The sequence below is a fragment of the Salvelinus fontinalis genome, unplaced genomic scaffold (assembly GCF_029448725.1).
Source record: "Salvelinus fontinalis isolate EN_2023a unplaced genomic scaffold, ASM2944872v1 scaffold_1747, whole genome shotgun sequence".
Lineage (NCBI taxonomy): Eukaryota > Metazoa > Chordata > Actinopteri > Salmoniformes > Salmonidae > Salvelinus > Salvelinus fontinalis.
The window spans coordinates 1-14,824 of NW_026601956.1; the positions used below are offsets into that span (position 1 = coordinate 1).

At 43.2% G+C, this 14,824-nt stretch overlaps 1 protein-coding gene across 1 annotated transcript; it reads left to right on the forward strand.

Moving 5' to 3' along the window:
* Positions 1-45: 45 nt before the first annotated feature.
* On the forward strand, positions 46-5,035 carry LOC129849853 (myosin heavy chain, fast skeletal muscle-like; the record flags this gene model as incomplete). Its single annotated transcript, XM_055916593.1, has 11 exons — positions 46-237; positions 374-539; positions 702-826; positions 988-1,296; positions 1,514-1,717; positions 1,875-2,000; positions 2,125-2,295; positions 3,787-3,891; positions 3,988-4,083; positions 4,487-4,618; positions 4,903-5,035. Coding segments are annotated over 11 exons (1,647 nt in total), but the record flags the coding sequence as incomplete, so codon positions are not given.
* Between the last annotated feature and the right edge of the window lie 9,789 nt (positions 5,036-14,824).

Sequence of the window (14,824 nt, forward strand, 5' to 3'; positions counted from 1 at the left end):
ATGTATTGAAACATATCTTTCAATCTATAAAACCGACCTCTGTTGTCAAACAGGAAGAAGCTGGCCCAGCGTCTGCAGGAGGCCGAGGAGACCATTGAGGCGACCAACTCCAAGTGCGCCTCCCTGGAGAAGACCAAGCAGAGGCTGCAGGGAGAGGTGGAGGACCTCATGATTGATGTTGAGAGAGCCAACGCATTGGCCGCCAACCTCGACAAGAAGCAGAGGAACTTTGACAAGGTGAAAATGAATAAACCTCACCATAGGCTGATATTTACTGTCTGCTATATGATTAATTGTAGCATAATTGTAGCAAATTTATAATTCAAAACTCTTCATCAATAACTTCTGATGAAAATCCCATGGATTCTCCTAGGTTCTGGCAGAGTGGAAGCAGAAGTATGAGGAGGGCCAGGCTGAGCTGGAAGGAGCTCAGAAGGAGGCTCGCTCTATGAGCACTGAACTCTTCAAGATGAAGAACTCCTACGAGGAGGCTCTGGATCATCTGGAGACTCTGAAGAGAGAGAACAAGAACCTGCAACGTGAGCATTTAACAGCAGTTCTATTTGGCTCATGTTTCATTAGCAATATTAATTGCTGTTAATAAATTCACTGTTATTATGATTCAATGTCAACTTCAGTGCATTGGCGATATCCACTGAAAATCTGCCAAGTGTAAACTGCTCCTGTGTGTGTGTGTGCAGAGGAGATCTCTGACCTGACTGAGCAGATCGGAGAGACTGGCAAGAGCATCCATGAGCTGGAGAAGGCCAAGAAGACCGTGGAGACAGAGAAGTCTGAGATCCAAACCGCTCTGGAGGAGGCTGAGGTACAAACTACAGCTGTTTGATGGGGAAAGCAGTGTTACACTAGCCAACGCCAGCTACAGTCCAATGATCCCTGTATTTGAGTTTATTGTAGTCATATATATTTCATTCCTACATCCAAATGTATTGAACACAATTGGCCTGACTGCTTCTGTTTGTCCAGGGAACACTGGAGCACGAGGAATCCAAGATTCTGCGTGTGCAGCTGGAGCTGAACCAGATCAAGGGTGAGGTGGACAGGAAGATCGCTGAGAAGGACGAGGAGATGGAGCAGATCAAGAGGAACAGCCAGAGGGTGGTTGACTCCATGCAGAGCACCCTGGACTCTGAGGTCAGGAGCAGGAATGATGCCCTGAGGGTGAAGAAGAAGATGGAGGGAGACCTGAACGAGATGGAGATCCAGCTGAGCCACTCCAACAGGCAGGCCGCTGAGGCCCAGAAACAGCTGAGGAACGTCCAGGGACAGCTCAAGGTAAAGGGACTGGGACATCAGGCTCAAAAATCTGAACATGGAGAGGGATTTGTTTTGAAATCTGTAGAAAATAATAGAACAGAGGATTTGAATAGAGTGGTTTATGTACTAAAGGTAGCGATACTGGGGAAATTCTTACCATTGAACATTTCTATCACTGATCTTATCACCCCTACTTCCACAAGTCCAAATGAACGTATGTCATTGTGAACCCCAGGATGCCCAATTGCACCTTGATGACGCCGTCCGTGTCGCAGAAGACATGAAGGAGCAGGCAGCCATGGTGGAGCGCAGAAACGGTCTGATGGTGGCTGAAATCGAGGAGCTGAGAGTTGCTCTGGAGCAGACAGAGCGAGGCCGCAAAGTGGCTGAGACTGAGCTGGTAGACGCCAGCGAGCGCGTTGGCCTGCTGCACTCCCAGGTATGGGTCAAAAGCCATTTCTAATGAAACTCAACCAAGCATACAGTTTAAACACACCTGGAATTTGAGAGTGCTTGCCTTAGATTTTCATAATTTCAGTCTCGTGCCTTGCAAGTTCTCTTGAGAGTCAAACAAATCATCTTGTTTACTCCTTCAGAACACCAGCCTTCTGAACACCAAGAAGAAGTTGGAGACTGACCTGGTGCAGGTGCAAGGAGAGGTGGACGACATCGTCCAGGAGGCCAGGAATGCAGAGGAGAAGGCCAAGAAGGCAATCACTGACGTGAGTCCTTGAATTACATCAACTTGATTTGTCCCCAAGTGCCAATGGTAGCAGGGCTGGTTAAGAACAACACAGATCTGAGGGGGACGTTATGATTGGTGCATAAATTAAACTACTATTCCAGGCGGCCATGATGGCTGAGGAGCTGAAGAAGGAGCAGGACACCAGTTCTCACCTGGAGAGGATGAAGAAGAACCTGGAGGTCACAGTCAAGGACCTGCAGCACCGCCTGGATGAGGCTGAGAATCTGGCCATGAAGGGAGGCAAGAAGCAGCTCCAGAAACTGGAGTCCAGGGTGAGTTACCAGCAGGGTGGATTAGGGTGGATTGAAAGACTGATTGCTGGAATTGTATTTGATCATATAAAAATACACAGGAGCATTGTTTAGTGACTTGTTCGCGATATAACCCACCTAAATCAGGGGTTCCCAAACTTCTTTGCATCGGGGACCACCCCTTTTGTGATAGCGAATTCATCAGGGACCCTCATCATAATATCAGAACACAACTCCTACTTTAAAGTGCATCAAAAATAGCATCCACGCAGATTTACTATGACTTCTGCAGTGCATGACTGTACTAATCAAGTCTCGGGCCCTGGGAAATAACATTTTTAAGTCCCCCCCTCTTTGCATCAGAGAGAAAATGTTGCTGTTTTAAAGGTAATTTCCTGTCATTCTACACATTTAGCCTTTGGGCAAAAATAACATGTTGCAGTTTTAAAGCTTAAATTACAGTGAATTTATGATCATAACAAAACAAATTATAATAATTTTACACTTATTTAGTGGAGTTGATCCAAGACCTTTAAATACATTCAAATGTATTCATCTCGTTGCTTCATTCAGGCTTAAACTGTTGTCTCAAACAGACTTCTTCTAATCTGCCATTTCATTCATAATAATAATAATAATTCACAATAAATATCAACACAGAATATAATATACATTCATCGAATTAATGTCATAGTAATAATTTCTCTCTCTTTCGTTATGTCTCATTCACTGGCCGTTGCTAGGGAAGCTAGCGTTGTTATGCTGGGCTACCAGCTAGCAGGCTAATGGCTGAATTAGCTTGTAGGCTAGCGGACGTTAATAAGTTCATAAAACCTAAAAACACAACATAACATCTCAACAAACATTTATACATACTCCAGAAACATTACCGTCTTGAATATAGGGATTTTACACTCGCTTACCTTCAAAATAAAAATATATGAATGTATTTATGTCGGTGCTTCTGTCTTGCTGTTGACTCAAATGGCGAACTTCTCTCAACTGCCATGGCGCGAGCCCCAAAATAGAAGCAATTAAAACATGCGAGTGGCGGCCTCTAGTCACCTTACTGGTACTGCACCATACACCACGAAACGCATGACAACATGGATAGTCATGTTACTAATACAATAATTGAGTTGTGAGCCTCCCAGACCCGTTGTTTATCTAAGAGTTAATAACATAAATTGTGGATGAATAATATTACATTGTACTGTATTGCACCCTCTAAACGTTTTCCAAAGATCCCTGGCTGTTTAATCTGTTCTTGCTAGAAATATACATAAACAAATATAAATGTAAATTCCACTTTGAGAACCACTGACCTAGATAGTGAAAAGTTGTTGTTATTATTACAGACCCCTTCAATAAATATTTTAAACGAGTACATAGGAACAGATGACAATTGTGCCCCCTTGACTGAGTAGAATACTATACCTCTGTTTTACAAATATTTGTTACGTCTGATTTCACGACCTCCAACAAACTCCTACGTTTATTTCTTCCACAAAGGTGCGTGAGCTCGAGACTGAGGTGGAGGCCGAGCAGAGAAGAGGTGTAGACGCAGTAAAGGGAGTCCGCAAGTATGAGCGCAGAGTCAAGGAGCTCACTTACCAGGTAAGAGAAAGTGCATTCTTTATACAGTTGACACTAATACAGAGAGGTTTGTGTATAAAACTATACTGACATTGATTCTTTGCTCTTCTCTCACAGACTGAGGAGGATAAGAAGAACGTTAACAGGCTTCAGGACCTGGTAGATAAGCTGCAGATGAAAGTGAAGGCCTACAAGAGGCATTCTGAGGAAGCGGTGAGTCACAGACTCTGAAAGCATACATTCGAACATGTAGTTTTTCTCTACAAAACATAATGTGCATATGGTTTAGTTGAAGTGTTGCTACAGCACGCCAGTCAACAATGAACGTTGATAGTGCAAGTAAATGCTGATGAAATTATACACATTTCTGAGTGCCTCCTATGCCTATGTTACCAACTTAAAGGAGAGGGGTTGAATATTAACTAGTGATCGTGCTGGAGGCAGTGGTTTGAGTTCTGCCACTCACTCCCTCTGCTGTATCATCTATCTCCCTATATACATTGCTTTCCTAAATCTGCCAATATGTGTTTTGTTGAAAATAATATTTATATTTGCTACCTGAAGCTTCAAACTTTAAATGCTGATGTTCTGCTCTCCCTCTCTTTTCCTCACCCAGGAGGAAGCAGCCAATAGCCATATGTCTAAGTTCAGGAAGGTTCAGCATGAGCTGGAGGAGGCTGAGGAGCGCGCTGACATCGCTGAGACTCAGGTCAACAAGCTCAGAGCCAAGACCCGTGACTCTGGAAAGGTACAGAACTGCTGCTAAACCTGTACCTGACTCATGTTCAGATATGACCACATTATCACCACCTATGAATCAGTCTTCACAGAGGTCAATACAGACCTTTTACACTCACTCAATAAGCACATTTCAGGGCATTTAAAAAAACATATATTTCAAGTTGGTAGTTCAAAATTGAAAATCTAAGCTGAGCACTGAGCATTAAATGCTTGATCCATTATATTCTATCAATATATTTATCATGTTCATTATTATTACTGATCCATTATATTATTTCTTTCTTCTTACAGGGAAAAGAAGTTGCTGAATAAACAAGACCAAAGTATTGAAGATCAAAGTCTTACCATTTTCCTGTGTTTCATAAAATATGGTTTTCATGGTGAAATGTTGAGCATTGATTAAAAACTTGTAGGCCTACATACACTTCCTTTGTGACTGTGGACTTATTACTCAGCAAACAGCTTTTTAATACCATAAAATATATTGTTCTTAAATTAATGGAGCAATCTGGGATTTGAACAACAATAGTGGTCACCCCGACAAAGCAGTTTGTTTTTTTGTAAACAGCTGAGGGATGAGGCTGAAGAAATGTAACCAACCAAATTCTCAGACTGAGGTTTGGTTACAAGTTTGTTGTTGCTTAGCCTTACTTTTATTGAATTCAATGTAGAGCAGCCATCCTCTGTATTTAAGATGCTGCTTTTTTCAAGGTAATGCTGGGAGATTGCCATTGGAGAGAATTACTAGTGTGTAAAAATCAGACACGGACTAAATATGCTAAATATGCTAAATATGCATGTCAATTTCTAGCCTTACACACTAGTCATTCTCTCCGTTTACGGTGCGATGTCTGACAACACAAGGCAATTCAATGGCTGACAGAGACTGATTTAACTGATATCTTGACAGAAAAGTCAGTGAGAAGATACTTTATGTAATCAACATTTGTTCATCCAAATAAGACAGGAAGCAAATAGTCCTAGTATAAACTTTCTAAATGACATTTTACATCACAGTACCAGCTTTGCCATTATATGTGCAGCCATGAGTTCACCAGTCAAACTGCTAAGGTCAGAGGGTCCATGCCCGTTCTAGTCATTCTATTTCTATGGTCATACCACTGTCATAGGGCACCACAACACATACCATGCCTTCGGAAACTATTCAGACCCCTTGACTTTTTACACATTTTGTTACGTTACAGCCTTATTCCCAAATTTATAAAATTGTTTCTCCCCATCAATCTACACACAATACCCCATAATTTCTTATGGCTGCAGGGGCAGTATTGAGTAGCTTGGATGAAAGGTGCACAGAGGTTCCCATAGTAAACTGCCTGCTCCTCAGTCCCAGTTGCTAATATATGCATATTATTATTCGTATTGGATAGAAAACACTCTGAAGTTTCTAAAACTGTTTGAATGATATCTGTGAGTATAACAGAACTCATATGGCAGGCAAAAACCTGAGAAAAAATCCAAACAGGAAGTGGGAATTCTGAGGCTGGTCGATTTTCAACCAAGATCCTATTGAATTCACAGCGAGATATGGATGAGTTTGCACTTCCTACAGCTTCCACTAGATGTCAACAGTCTGTAGAACCTTGTCTGATGCCTCTATTGTGAGGGGGGGTCGAATGAGAGGGGAATTAGTCAGGTCTGCCATGACCTGACCATGCTCTGACCATCCGCGTTCACATGAGAGGGAGCTCTGTTCCATCGCATATCCACTGGGATTCTCTGCCTCTAAACCTATGATGGGGCTGAATCACTAGCTTACTAGTGCTCTTCCGTGCCGTCCCTAGGAGGGGTGCGTCACATTGTGCCAGTTCTTTTTCCTGCTATACTCGACTTGACTGGGTTGAGTCACTGATGTGATCTTCCTGTCTGGTCTTGCGCCCCCTCGGGCTTGTGCAGTGGAAATCTTCGTGGACTATACTCAGCCTTGTCTCAGGGTAGTAAGTTGTGTTCTGTTGATATCCCTCTAGTGGTGTGGGAGTGGTGCTTTAGCAAAGTTGGTGGGGTTATATCCTGCCTGGTTGGCCCTGTCTCTTGTCTCAGCCTCCAGTATCTATGCTGCAATAGTCTATGTGCCGGGGGGCTAGGGTCAGTCTGTTATATCTGGTATAATTCTCTTGTCTTACCTGGTGTCCTGTGTGAATTTTAAGTATGCTCCCTCTAATTCTCTCTCTCCCTCCCCTCCTGGAGGACCTGAGCCTTAGGACCGTGCCTCAGGACTACCTGGCCTGATGACTCCTCGCTGTCCCCAGCCCACCTGGTCGTGCTGCTGCTCCTGTTTCAACGGTTCTGCCTGCTGCTATGGAACCCTGACCTGTACACCGCAACTTTACATGCTGTCTTGACCTCAGAATGACCGGCTATGAAAAGCCAACTGGCATTTACTCCTGAGGTGCTGACCTGTTGCACCCTTTACAACAACTGTGATTATTAATTGACCCTGCTGGTCATCAATGAACGTTTGAACATCTTGAAAAATAATGTGGCCTTAATGGCCATGTACTATCTCCACCCGGAACAGCCAGAATGACCATCCCTCACAACTTGGTTCCTCTCTAGGTTTCTTCCAAGGTTCCTGCCTTTCTAGGGAGTTTTTCCTAGCCACCATGCTTCTACATCTGCATTGCTTGCTGTTTGGGGTTTTAGGCTGGGTTTCTGTATAAGAACTTTGTGACACTTTGTGACACTTTGCACTTTGTGAATCTGCTGATGTAAAAAGGAATTTAAAAATACATTTGATTTATTTGATTGATGTAGTATAACTATTCTCCAATAGAGGGCACTAAACACCAAGGCTAGAAGAAGCTACATGACAGGCCTTTTTTTGCCTGGCATTTCAAAGTTTATTGGAGGTGCCTGAAAGAGATCCTGGAGGGGAATCGGAGGAGTATAAAGCATAGGAAAATTACCCAAAACAAACTGTTAAATAACCACAGTTAACCTCTCCACCCTGACTGTCTGTCTTTGAGTCAGCATGTAGGGCTTCCCCTGGCAGTTGGTTGGCCTATTTATAGACAACATGAGCAAGTGTTTTAGGAAACAAGGGATCAAGAAAGTACTCAAGAAGGGCTTCCCCTGGGCTGGCTGGCAGTATTTATGGACTAACGTGGTGTATGTGGTCTTTAGGAAACAGACAGTGTATCGTGTATGTGTGTGTGTGTGTGTGTGTGTGTGTGTGTGTGTGTGTGTGTGTGTGTGTGTGTGTGTGTGTGTGTGTGTGTGTGTGTGTGTGTGTGTGTGTGTGTGTGTGTGTGTGTGTGTGTGTGTGTGTGTGTGTGTGTGTGTGTGTGTGTGTGTGTGTGTGTTGTCGACGAACTTCATGAGGGTGTTGGGAGTAGTGCGCACACAGACACACAGTTCTGGGTGAACAGGGAGTACAGGATGGGACTAAGCACGCACGTGTTCACCCACATTGACCCACGTGTTGAGGGTCAATGTGGCGAATGTGTTGTTGCCTACCCTCACCACCTGGAGGAGGCCCGTCAGGAAGTCCAGGGTGGTGTTCCAAAATGTATACTTGTGTTCTATCTAGAGCGTAAAAAGGGTTACGGAAGTCATCTGTCACTTTTCAAGTGTGATTCAAATCACAGGAACGCGAAAAGGCAAGTATGCACTAAGTTTACCGGAAGTTCTATAAGCGTACTTGGGAGAGCTGGAAAACAAAGTGGGCATGGGAGCATACTTCTTCGTTACCTTTGATGGGGAAGCTATCCGATAGCACCTTGCGACACAGCGAAAAATCCCAAAACGTCTGTATCAATGGCAGACTGAAGACCCTTTTGGGGAAAAAATATTCCTGATGAATATTCCTGGGAACCACCCTGAGTCATGTAGCCACTGGACTTCTCATCCTTCACAATCTGTAGCACCCACGTGGGTGATTCCCCAGCAGCTCTGGGCGCCAGAAAGCTCTCCACACACAGTTCAGATTCAGAGTAGTAGCCAGTCATCCTCACTATGAGCCCTCTGCCTCAGCACTGCATCTTCCATTCCTCTCAAGCTTCAAATTATATTTTCAAAAGATCAGGAACCATCAGCCAGGTGAAACAAAAAAGCTGGCGCAGGGTCCAGATCAGGGGAGATCGATCTTCATGGTCAATCTTTGTGTAAATTTTTAAAAAGACAATCATGGTACCAATAATTGTTTCGATGACACCAGATGTCTGTTAGGTTAACTCTTTATTGGTGTGACTGGCTAGCTAGCAAGCTGGCTAATTGTTTTTGTTTGAATGATGTATCTGGACCAATGACTGTATATACAGTACCAGTCAAAAGTTTGGGCACATCTACTCATTCAAGGGTTTTTCATTATTTTGACTATTTTCTTAATTGTAGAATAATAGTGAAGACATCCAAACTATGAAATAACACATATGGAATCATGTAATAACCAAAAAAAGTATATTTTATATTTGAGATTCTTCAATGTAGCCACCCTTTGCCTTGATGACAGCTTTGCACACTCTTGGCATTCTCTCAACCAGCTTCACCTGGAATGCTTTTCCAACAGTCTTGAAGAAGTTCACACGTGTGCTGAGCATACATCTTTTTTAGAACTTGTACCAGCATGCAATTCAAAGAGAAAATCTATATTTCATTCTATGCATAACATTATTCAGTGTTTAAATTAACACATCCGTGTCGACCACACCATTTCCCCCATAGGGCAACGTAAGTATCTTTGCTAACACTCTGCAGTCACCACCAGACTAGCTAGCTATGTAAATAACTCATTCTGTGAACTATTGGTGTATTAAAAGGAGCAGAGAGCATGTGACACAGTGGCAGCAGCAGGAATATCTCACAGCGGGTGGCTTGGTTGTTGCGTAGTGGTGCTTGCAATAATTCAACAATATATTATTAGACAAGCAGTAACAAGTCCATACCCGTTTAGGAAAAAAGCATTTCATGTATTCGGTAATGTTACACTTATCCACATTTACCAGAGGGTTCAAATTGCAATGAGTTGGAGGCTAGATATCTTTGTCAGCATAGGTTTACCAAACACATAACTGGGGCTTTACAGTTTTATGAGAAGGCTATAAATAGAATCCACAGTGGCGGGAGAGGTTGGAATGAAGGCCCAACAGTCAGTCAACACAGACTAAATACATGGAGTCAGAAGGCAGTTTTTGAAGCAGTGAGCAGTTACCTACTCTGTAAGCTTACATTATTTGCAGGCTAGATGGAATACAGCTTATGTCAAATTGACATCAAAGTTTAAACATTTTGCATTTTAGCTAACCCTAACCCTTTTCCTAACCTTAACCTAATTCTCCTAACCTGCTGTGTAAATTCTAACCTGCTTCAAAAATTCAATTCTGACGTAGAACTGTATACCATCTAGTCAAAACCAAAGAGAAAGGTCCAGGACCATGGAGCGCGAGGGGAAGTTGATCAGACACATTGGTTCCACACTAATGTCACTTCAATGTGATATTGAACATATTTAGCGTTCAACATGTCAAAATGAAGTGGATTATGAATAGTTCTGAAAGAGGAAACAGTAACTACTTGAGGAAGGGAGGTCAGCTAGAAAGTCAGTCTGTATGCCACATTATTGTAGCTATTAGAAAGCTATTGGGGTGATTCCTCACCAAACTAGAAGAAAAAAAAGATTTGGGTATTTTCACATTTAATCCATAGAAGGGTCCTTTGGAAGAAAGATTGTTGATAAATATTTGACATTTGCATCTTAAGGCATAATTTAATAAATAAACCATTTAAGTTGTAACATTTGTGACATTTAAGGATCCTGTTTATAAATCTGGTACGTGGTTCTCATAACGGCTGAACAGAACATGAGAGGTGGGCAGTGTTTTGTGTAACTCCATACAGGTTCATTTGCTGAGTTTCATTGAAATTGTTGACATATTGGCTTAGATGTGATGGTATAAAGATTTTTATTTAACATTGAACAATGCCCTATTAAGAAGCATGTGGCCACCAGCTTCTTAATGTTTGCTACACTGTACCTAATGAACACAATCCTGATTCTGATCCAACAAGTTGAGTACAACATTATTTATATAATTGCGATATTAAAGTTGACTGTTATTATGACTGTTTGAAATGTTATGACTTTTTGGTTCATAAATTGCAGGACTATAAAGCAGAGGCTCCTATCATCAGGTCTTCAGTCATCCCAGATATAACAGCTGCCATAGACGTCAAGGATATTACGAAAGCAGCAGTTAAACTGGCTAACTTTCCATTCAACACTTTCTATTCAACTCATTCACAGGCAGACAGGATCACATCCCATTTTCGCCATGATTTAAATCAGTCTTCCAATTGTGCGACTGGATGTGAAGGGTTGAACTTCTAAACAGTGATCTTTGATGGGGTCATCTAGTGGATTGGGCTGTCACGTGTCTTTTCTGTTCCAGAAGGCTTGGCTAGGACGAGTCCCCTGCTCTCCCAGAGACGCTTGTGTTCCAACAGCTGCAGCTGAAGGGAGGTTGTGGGGTTCCCAGTTTTATTGATGATCTCTGTTATGGACTTTACATATATTGTCATTGACTGTGTTTTCCTGCAATCTCTGTTGTTTTTACATTTGAAAGTCTAAAAATCAAGCTGTCCAAAAAGAAGCATGTATTTGACTGGTCTGTTTATTAATGGCCATATCAGTTATAAGCCTGTTTCTTATATGGTCACATCCTCTGGTGTACGGCTCAAATGGCAGCAGATCTGCCAATAAACCAAAGCCAAATTACCTTAGATATATTGCTGTGGAAGCTGGATGTATTTCTGATACACCCACTTCTGAACATGGCCATATTGGGATTGTAAATGATCTGTGGCTATAGTTTGCGGGGTTAATCATTTTGACTACTTGTTTGTGTAAAGATCTGTATATCTTGCTGAAAAACCCAACAGCTCCCCATTTGATCCAAGTGTTTCTCCTTGTAAATGTATTAGATTCATATTACATTGAGCCCTCCATTGACTTCACACTGCATGCTGAAAGGTGAACACCTCATACCTATACTGTGGACCACAGAGAGATCTGATACAGTCCAGCACATTATTCTGACCTTATTAGTCAACCATAAGGTCCTCACATTGCTGACACCTTAATAGATTTATAGTGAGATATGTGACCTGGAAAATAAGATCTCAATTAACCGAGCCAAGATTGGTTGTTTTGTGGATCCATGCCACAAGCATCTGACATTTCATGTCCAGATTTAGATTTTTACTGGCTGTGACATTTGAATGGATTGATTCATGTAAAAGAAATGCTGACTTGAGCCAAGGCGCTGGGGTGTCTCAGCCAACTCCTGTATGTGGTGATAAAACTTCTTTGCAAGCACAGACTGATAATTAAAGCACCCTTAAAATGTATAAGATCAAGAGTTACTATTCGATTCCCCCCATGGGCCAATATGTACAAAACAGTTTTATAACGACAGCTTACTCAACTGCTTAATGACATCTGTCAGTTAATAACAGTATACCAGGGGCCTGCAACTCTTGTTCTGGACAGTCCATCCACATGGTTTGCAGGCTCTTGTTCCACCCCAAGCACTAACACAGCGGGTTCAGCTAAATCAACTTGTTGTGAAGGGTCATCCCACTGGGCACACCACGTCATTTCAACGTGGATAATTGGGTAATATTTGGTTGAGATGTTAATCAATGAGATTACAACCTATATTCACCCACTCATAAAGACAGCCAAAAGATAGTTGAATTTCCAATGTGTGATCATTATGCTTAAAACATATGGTTTAATGTCAACATGGTTTAATGTCACCCAAATGTCTATCACTGCAGTTTCAATCAAAGTTCAAATTTGGTTAATTTCCCGGAGGGTAACTTCTGCCCAGAGCAAGTTTGGAGCTCATGCCAGGTGTCCACGACAGGTCATATATCATGCAAGATCTTTGCACATTAAAATAACTTAATGTCATAAACATTTAGTTTGCATGGTGCTAATGTTCTCTCCACCCACAAACACGTCAAGTAAATATATTGTCTAATAACATTGGCATCAGTGCCAGAATTAGGCTGCATTGGCAGATATATCAAACAATAAATCTTGGCTGCAATGAAGATGAGAGCACAGTCCAAGAATTGAAAAGGCCTTGATGGGATCCTTCCAGATGGTCAGCCCCCTGCTCAACTAGTGTATCCAGTATCTCCCCCCCCCCTTGGGGCTTCTTGTAGGGGAGACTGGTGTTGGTAGTCTCACGGGTTGGTTGTCAACTCAGCATTGAACACCGTAGTACCCTCCAAACTCGTCGTCAAGCTCGAGACCTTGGGTCTCGACCCCGCCCTGTGCAACTGGACTTCCTGACGGGCCGCCCCCAGGTGGTGAGGGTAGGTAACAACATCTCCACCCCGCTGATCCTCAACACTGGGGCCCCACAAGGGTGCGTTCTGAGCCCTCTCCTGTACTCCTTGTTCACCCACGACTGTGTGGCCATGCACGTCTCCAACTCAATCATCAAGTTTGCGGACGACACTACAGTGGTAGGCTTGATTACCAACAACGACGAGACAGCCTACAGGGAGGAGGTGAGGGCCCTCGGAATGTGGTGTCAGGAAAATAACCTCACACTCAACGTCAACAAAACAAAGGAGATGATTGTGGACTTCAGGAAACAGCAGAGGGAGCACCCCCCTATCCACATCGACGGGACAGTAGTGGAGAGGGTAGTAAGTTTTAAGTTCCTCGGCGTACACATCACGGACAAACTGAATTGGTCCACCCACACAGACAGCGTTGTGAAGAAGGCGCAGCAGCGCCTCTTCAACCTCAGGAGGCTGAAGAAATTTGGCTTGTCACCAAAAGCACTCACAAACTGCTACAGATGCACATTCGAGAGCATCCTGTCGGGCTGTATCACCGCCTGGTACGGTAACTGCTCCGCCCACAACCGTAAGGCTCTCCAGAGGGTAGTGAGGTCTGCACAACGCATCACCGGGGGCAAACTACCTACCCTCCAGGACACCTACACCACCCGATGTCACAGGCAGGCCATAAAAATCATCAAGGACAACAACCACTCGAGCCACTGCCTGTTCACCCCGCTATCATCCAAAAGGCGAGGTCCGTACAGGTGCATCAAAGCAGGGACCGAGAGACTGAAAAACAGCTTCTATCTCAAGGCCATCAGACTGTTAAACAGCCACCACTAACATTTAGTGGCTGCTGCCAACATACTGACTCAACTCCAGCCACTTTAATAATGGGAATTGATGGAAATTTATGTAAAAATGTATTTTTATTTATTTTATTTTTTATTTTACCAGGTAAGTTGACTGAGAACACGTTCTCATTTGCAGCAACGACCTGGGGAATAGTTACAGGGGAGAGGAGGGGGATGAATGAGCCAATTGTAAACTGGGGATTATTAGGTGACCATGATGGTTTGAGGGCCAGATTGGGAATTTAGCCAGGACACCGGGGTTAACACCCCTACTCTTACGATAAGTGCCATGGGATCTTTAATGACCTCAGAGAGTCAGGACACCCGTTTAACGTCCCATCCGAAAGACGGCACCCTACACAGGGCAGTGTCCCCAATCACTGCCCTGGGGCATTGGGATATTTTTTTTTTAGACCAGAGGAAAGAGTGCCTCCTACTGGCCCTCCAACACCACTTCCAGCAGCATCTGGTCTCCCATCCAGGGACTGACCAGGACCAACCCTGCTTAGCTTCAGAAGCAAGCCAGTAGTGGTATGCAGGGTGGTATGCTGCTGGCAATAATGTATCACTAGCCACTTTAAACAATGCCACTTAATATAATGTTTACATACCCTACATTACTCATCTCATATGTATATGTATATACTGTACTCTATATCATCTACTGCATCTTGCCATCTTTATGTAATACATGTATCACTAGCCACGTTAAACTATGCCACTTTATGTTTATGTAACGGATGTGAAATGGCTAGCTAGTTAGCGGTGGTGCGCGCTAATAGCCTTTCAATCAGTGACGTCACTTGCTCTGAGACCTTGAAGTAGTGGTTCCCCTTGCTCTGCAAGAGCCGCGGCTTTTGTGGAGCGATGGGTAACGATGCTTCGTGGGTGACTGTTGTTGATGTGTGCAGAGGGCCCCTGGTTCGCGCCCGGGTCGGGGCGAGGGGACGGACTATAGTTAAACTGTTACATTTATATACCCTACATTACTCATCTCATATGTATATACTGTACTCTATACCATCTACTGCATCTGC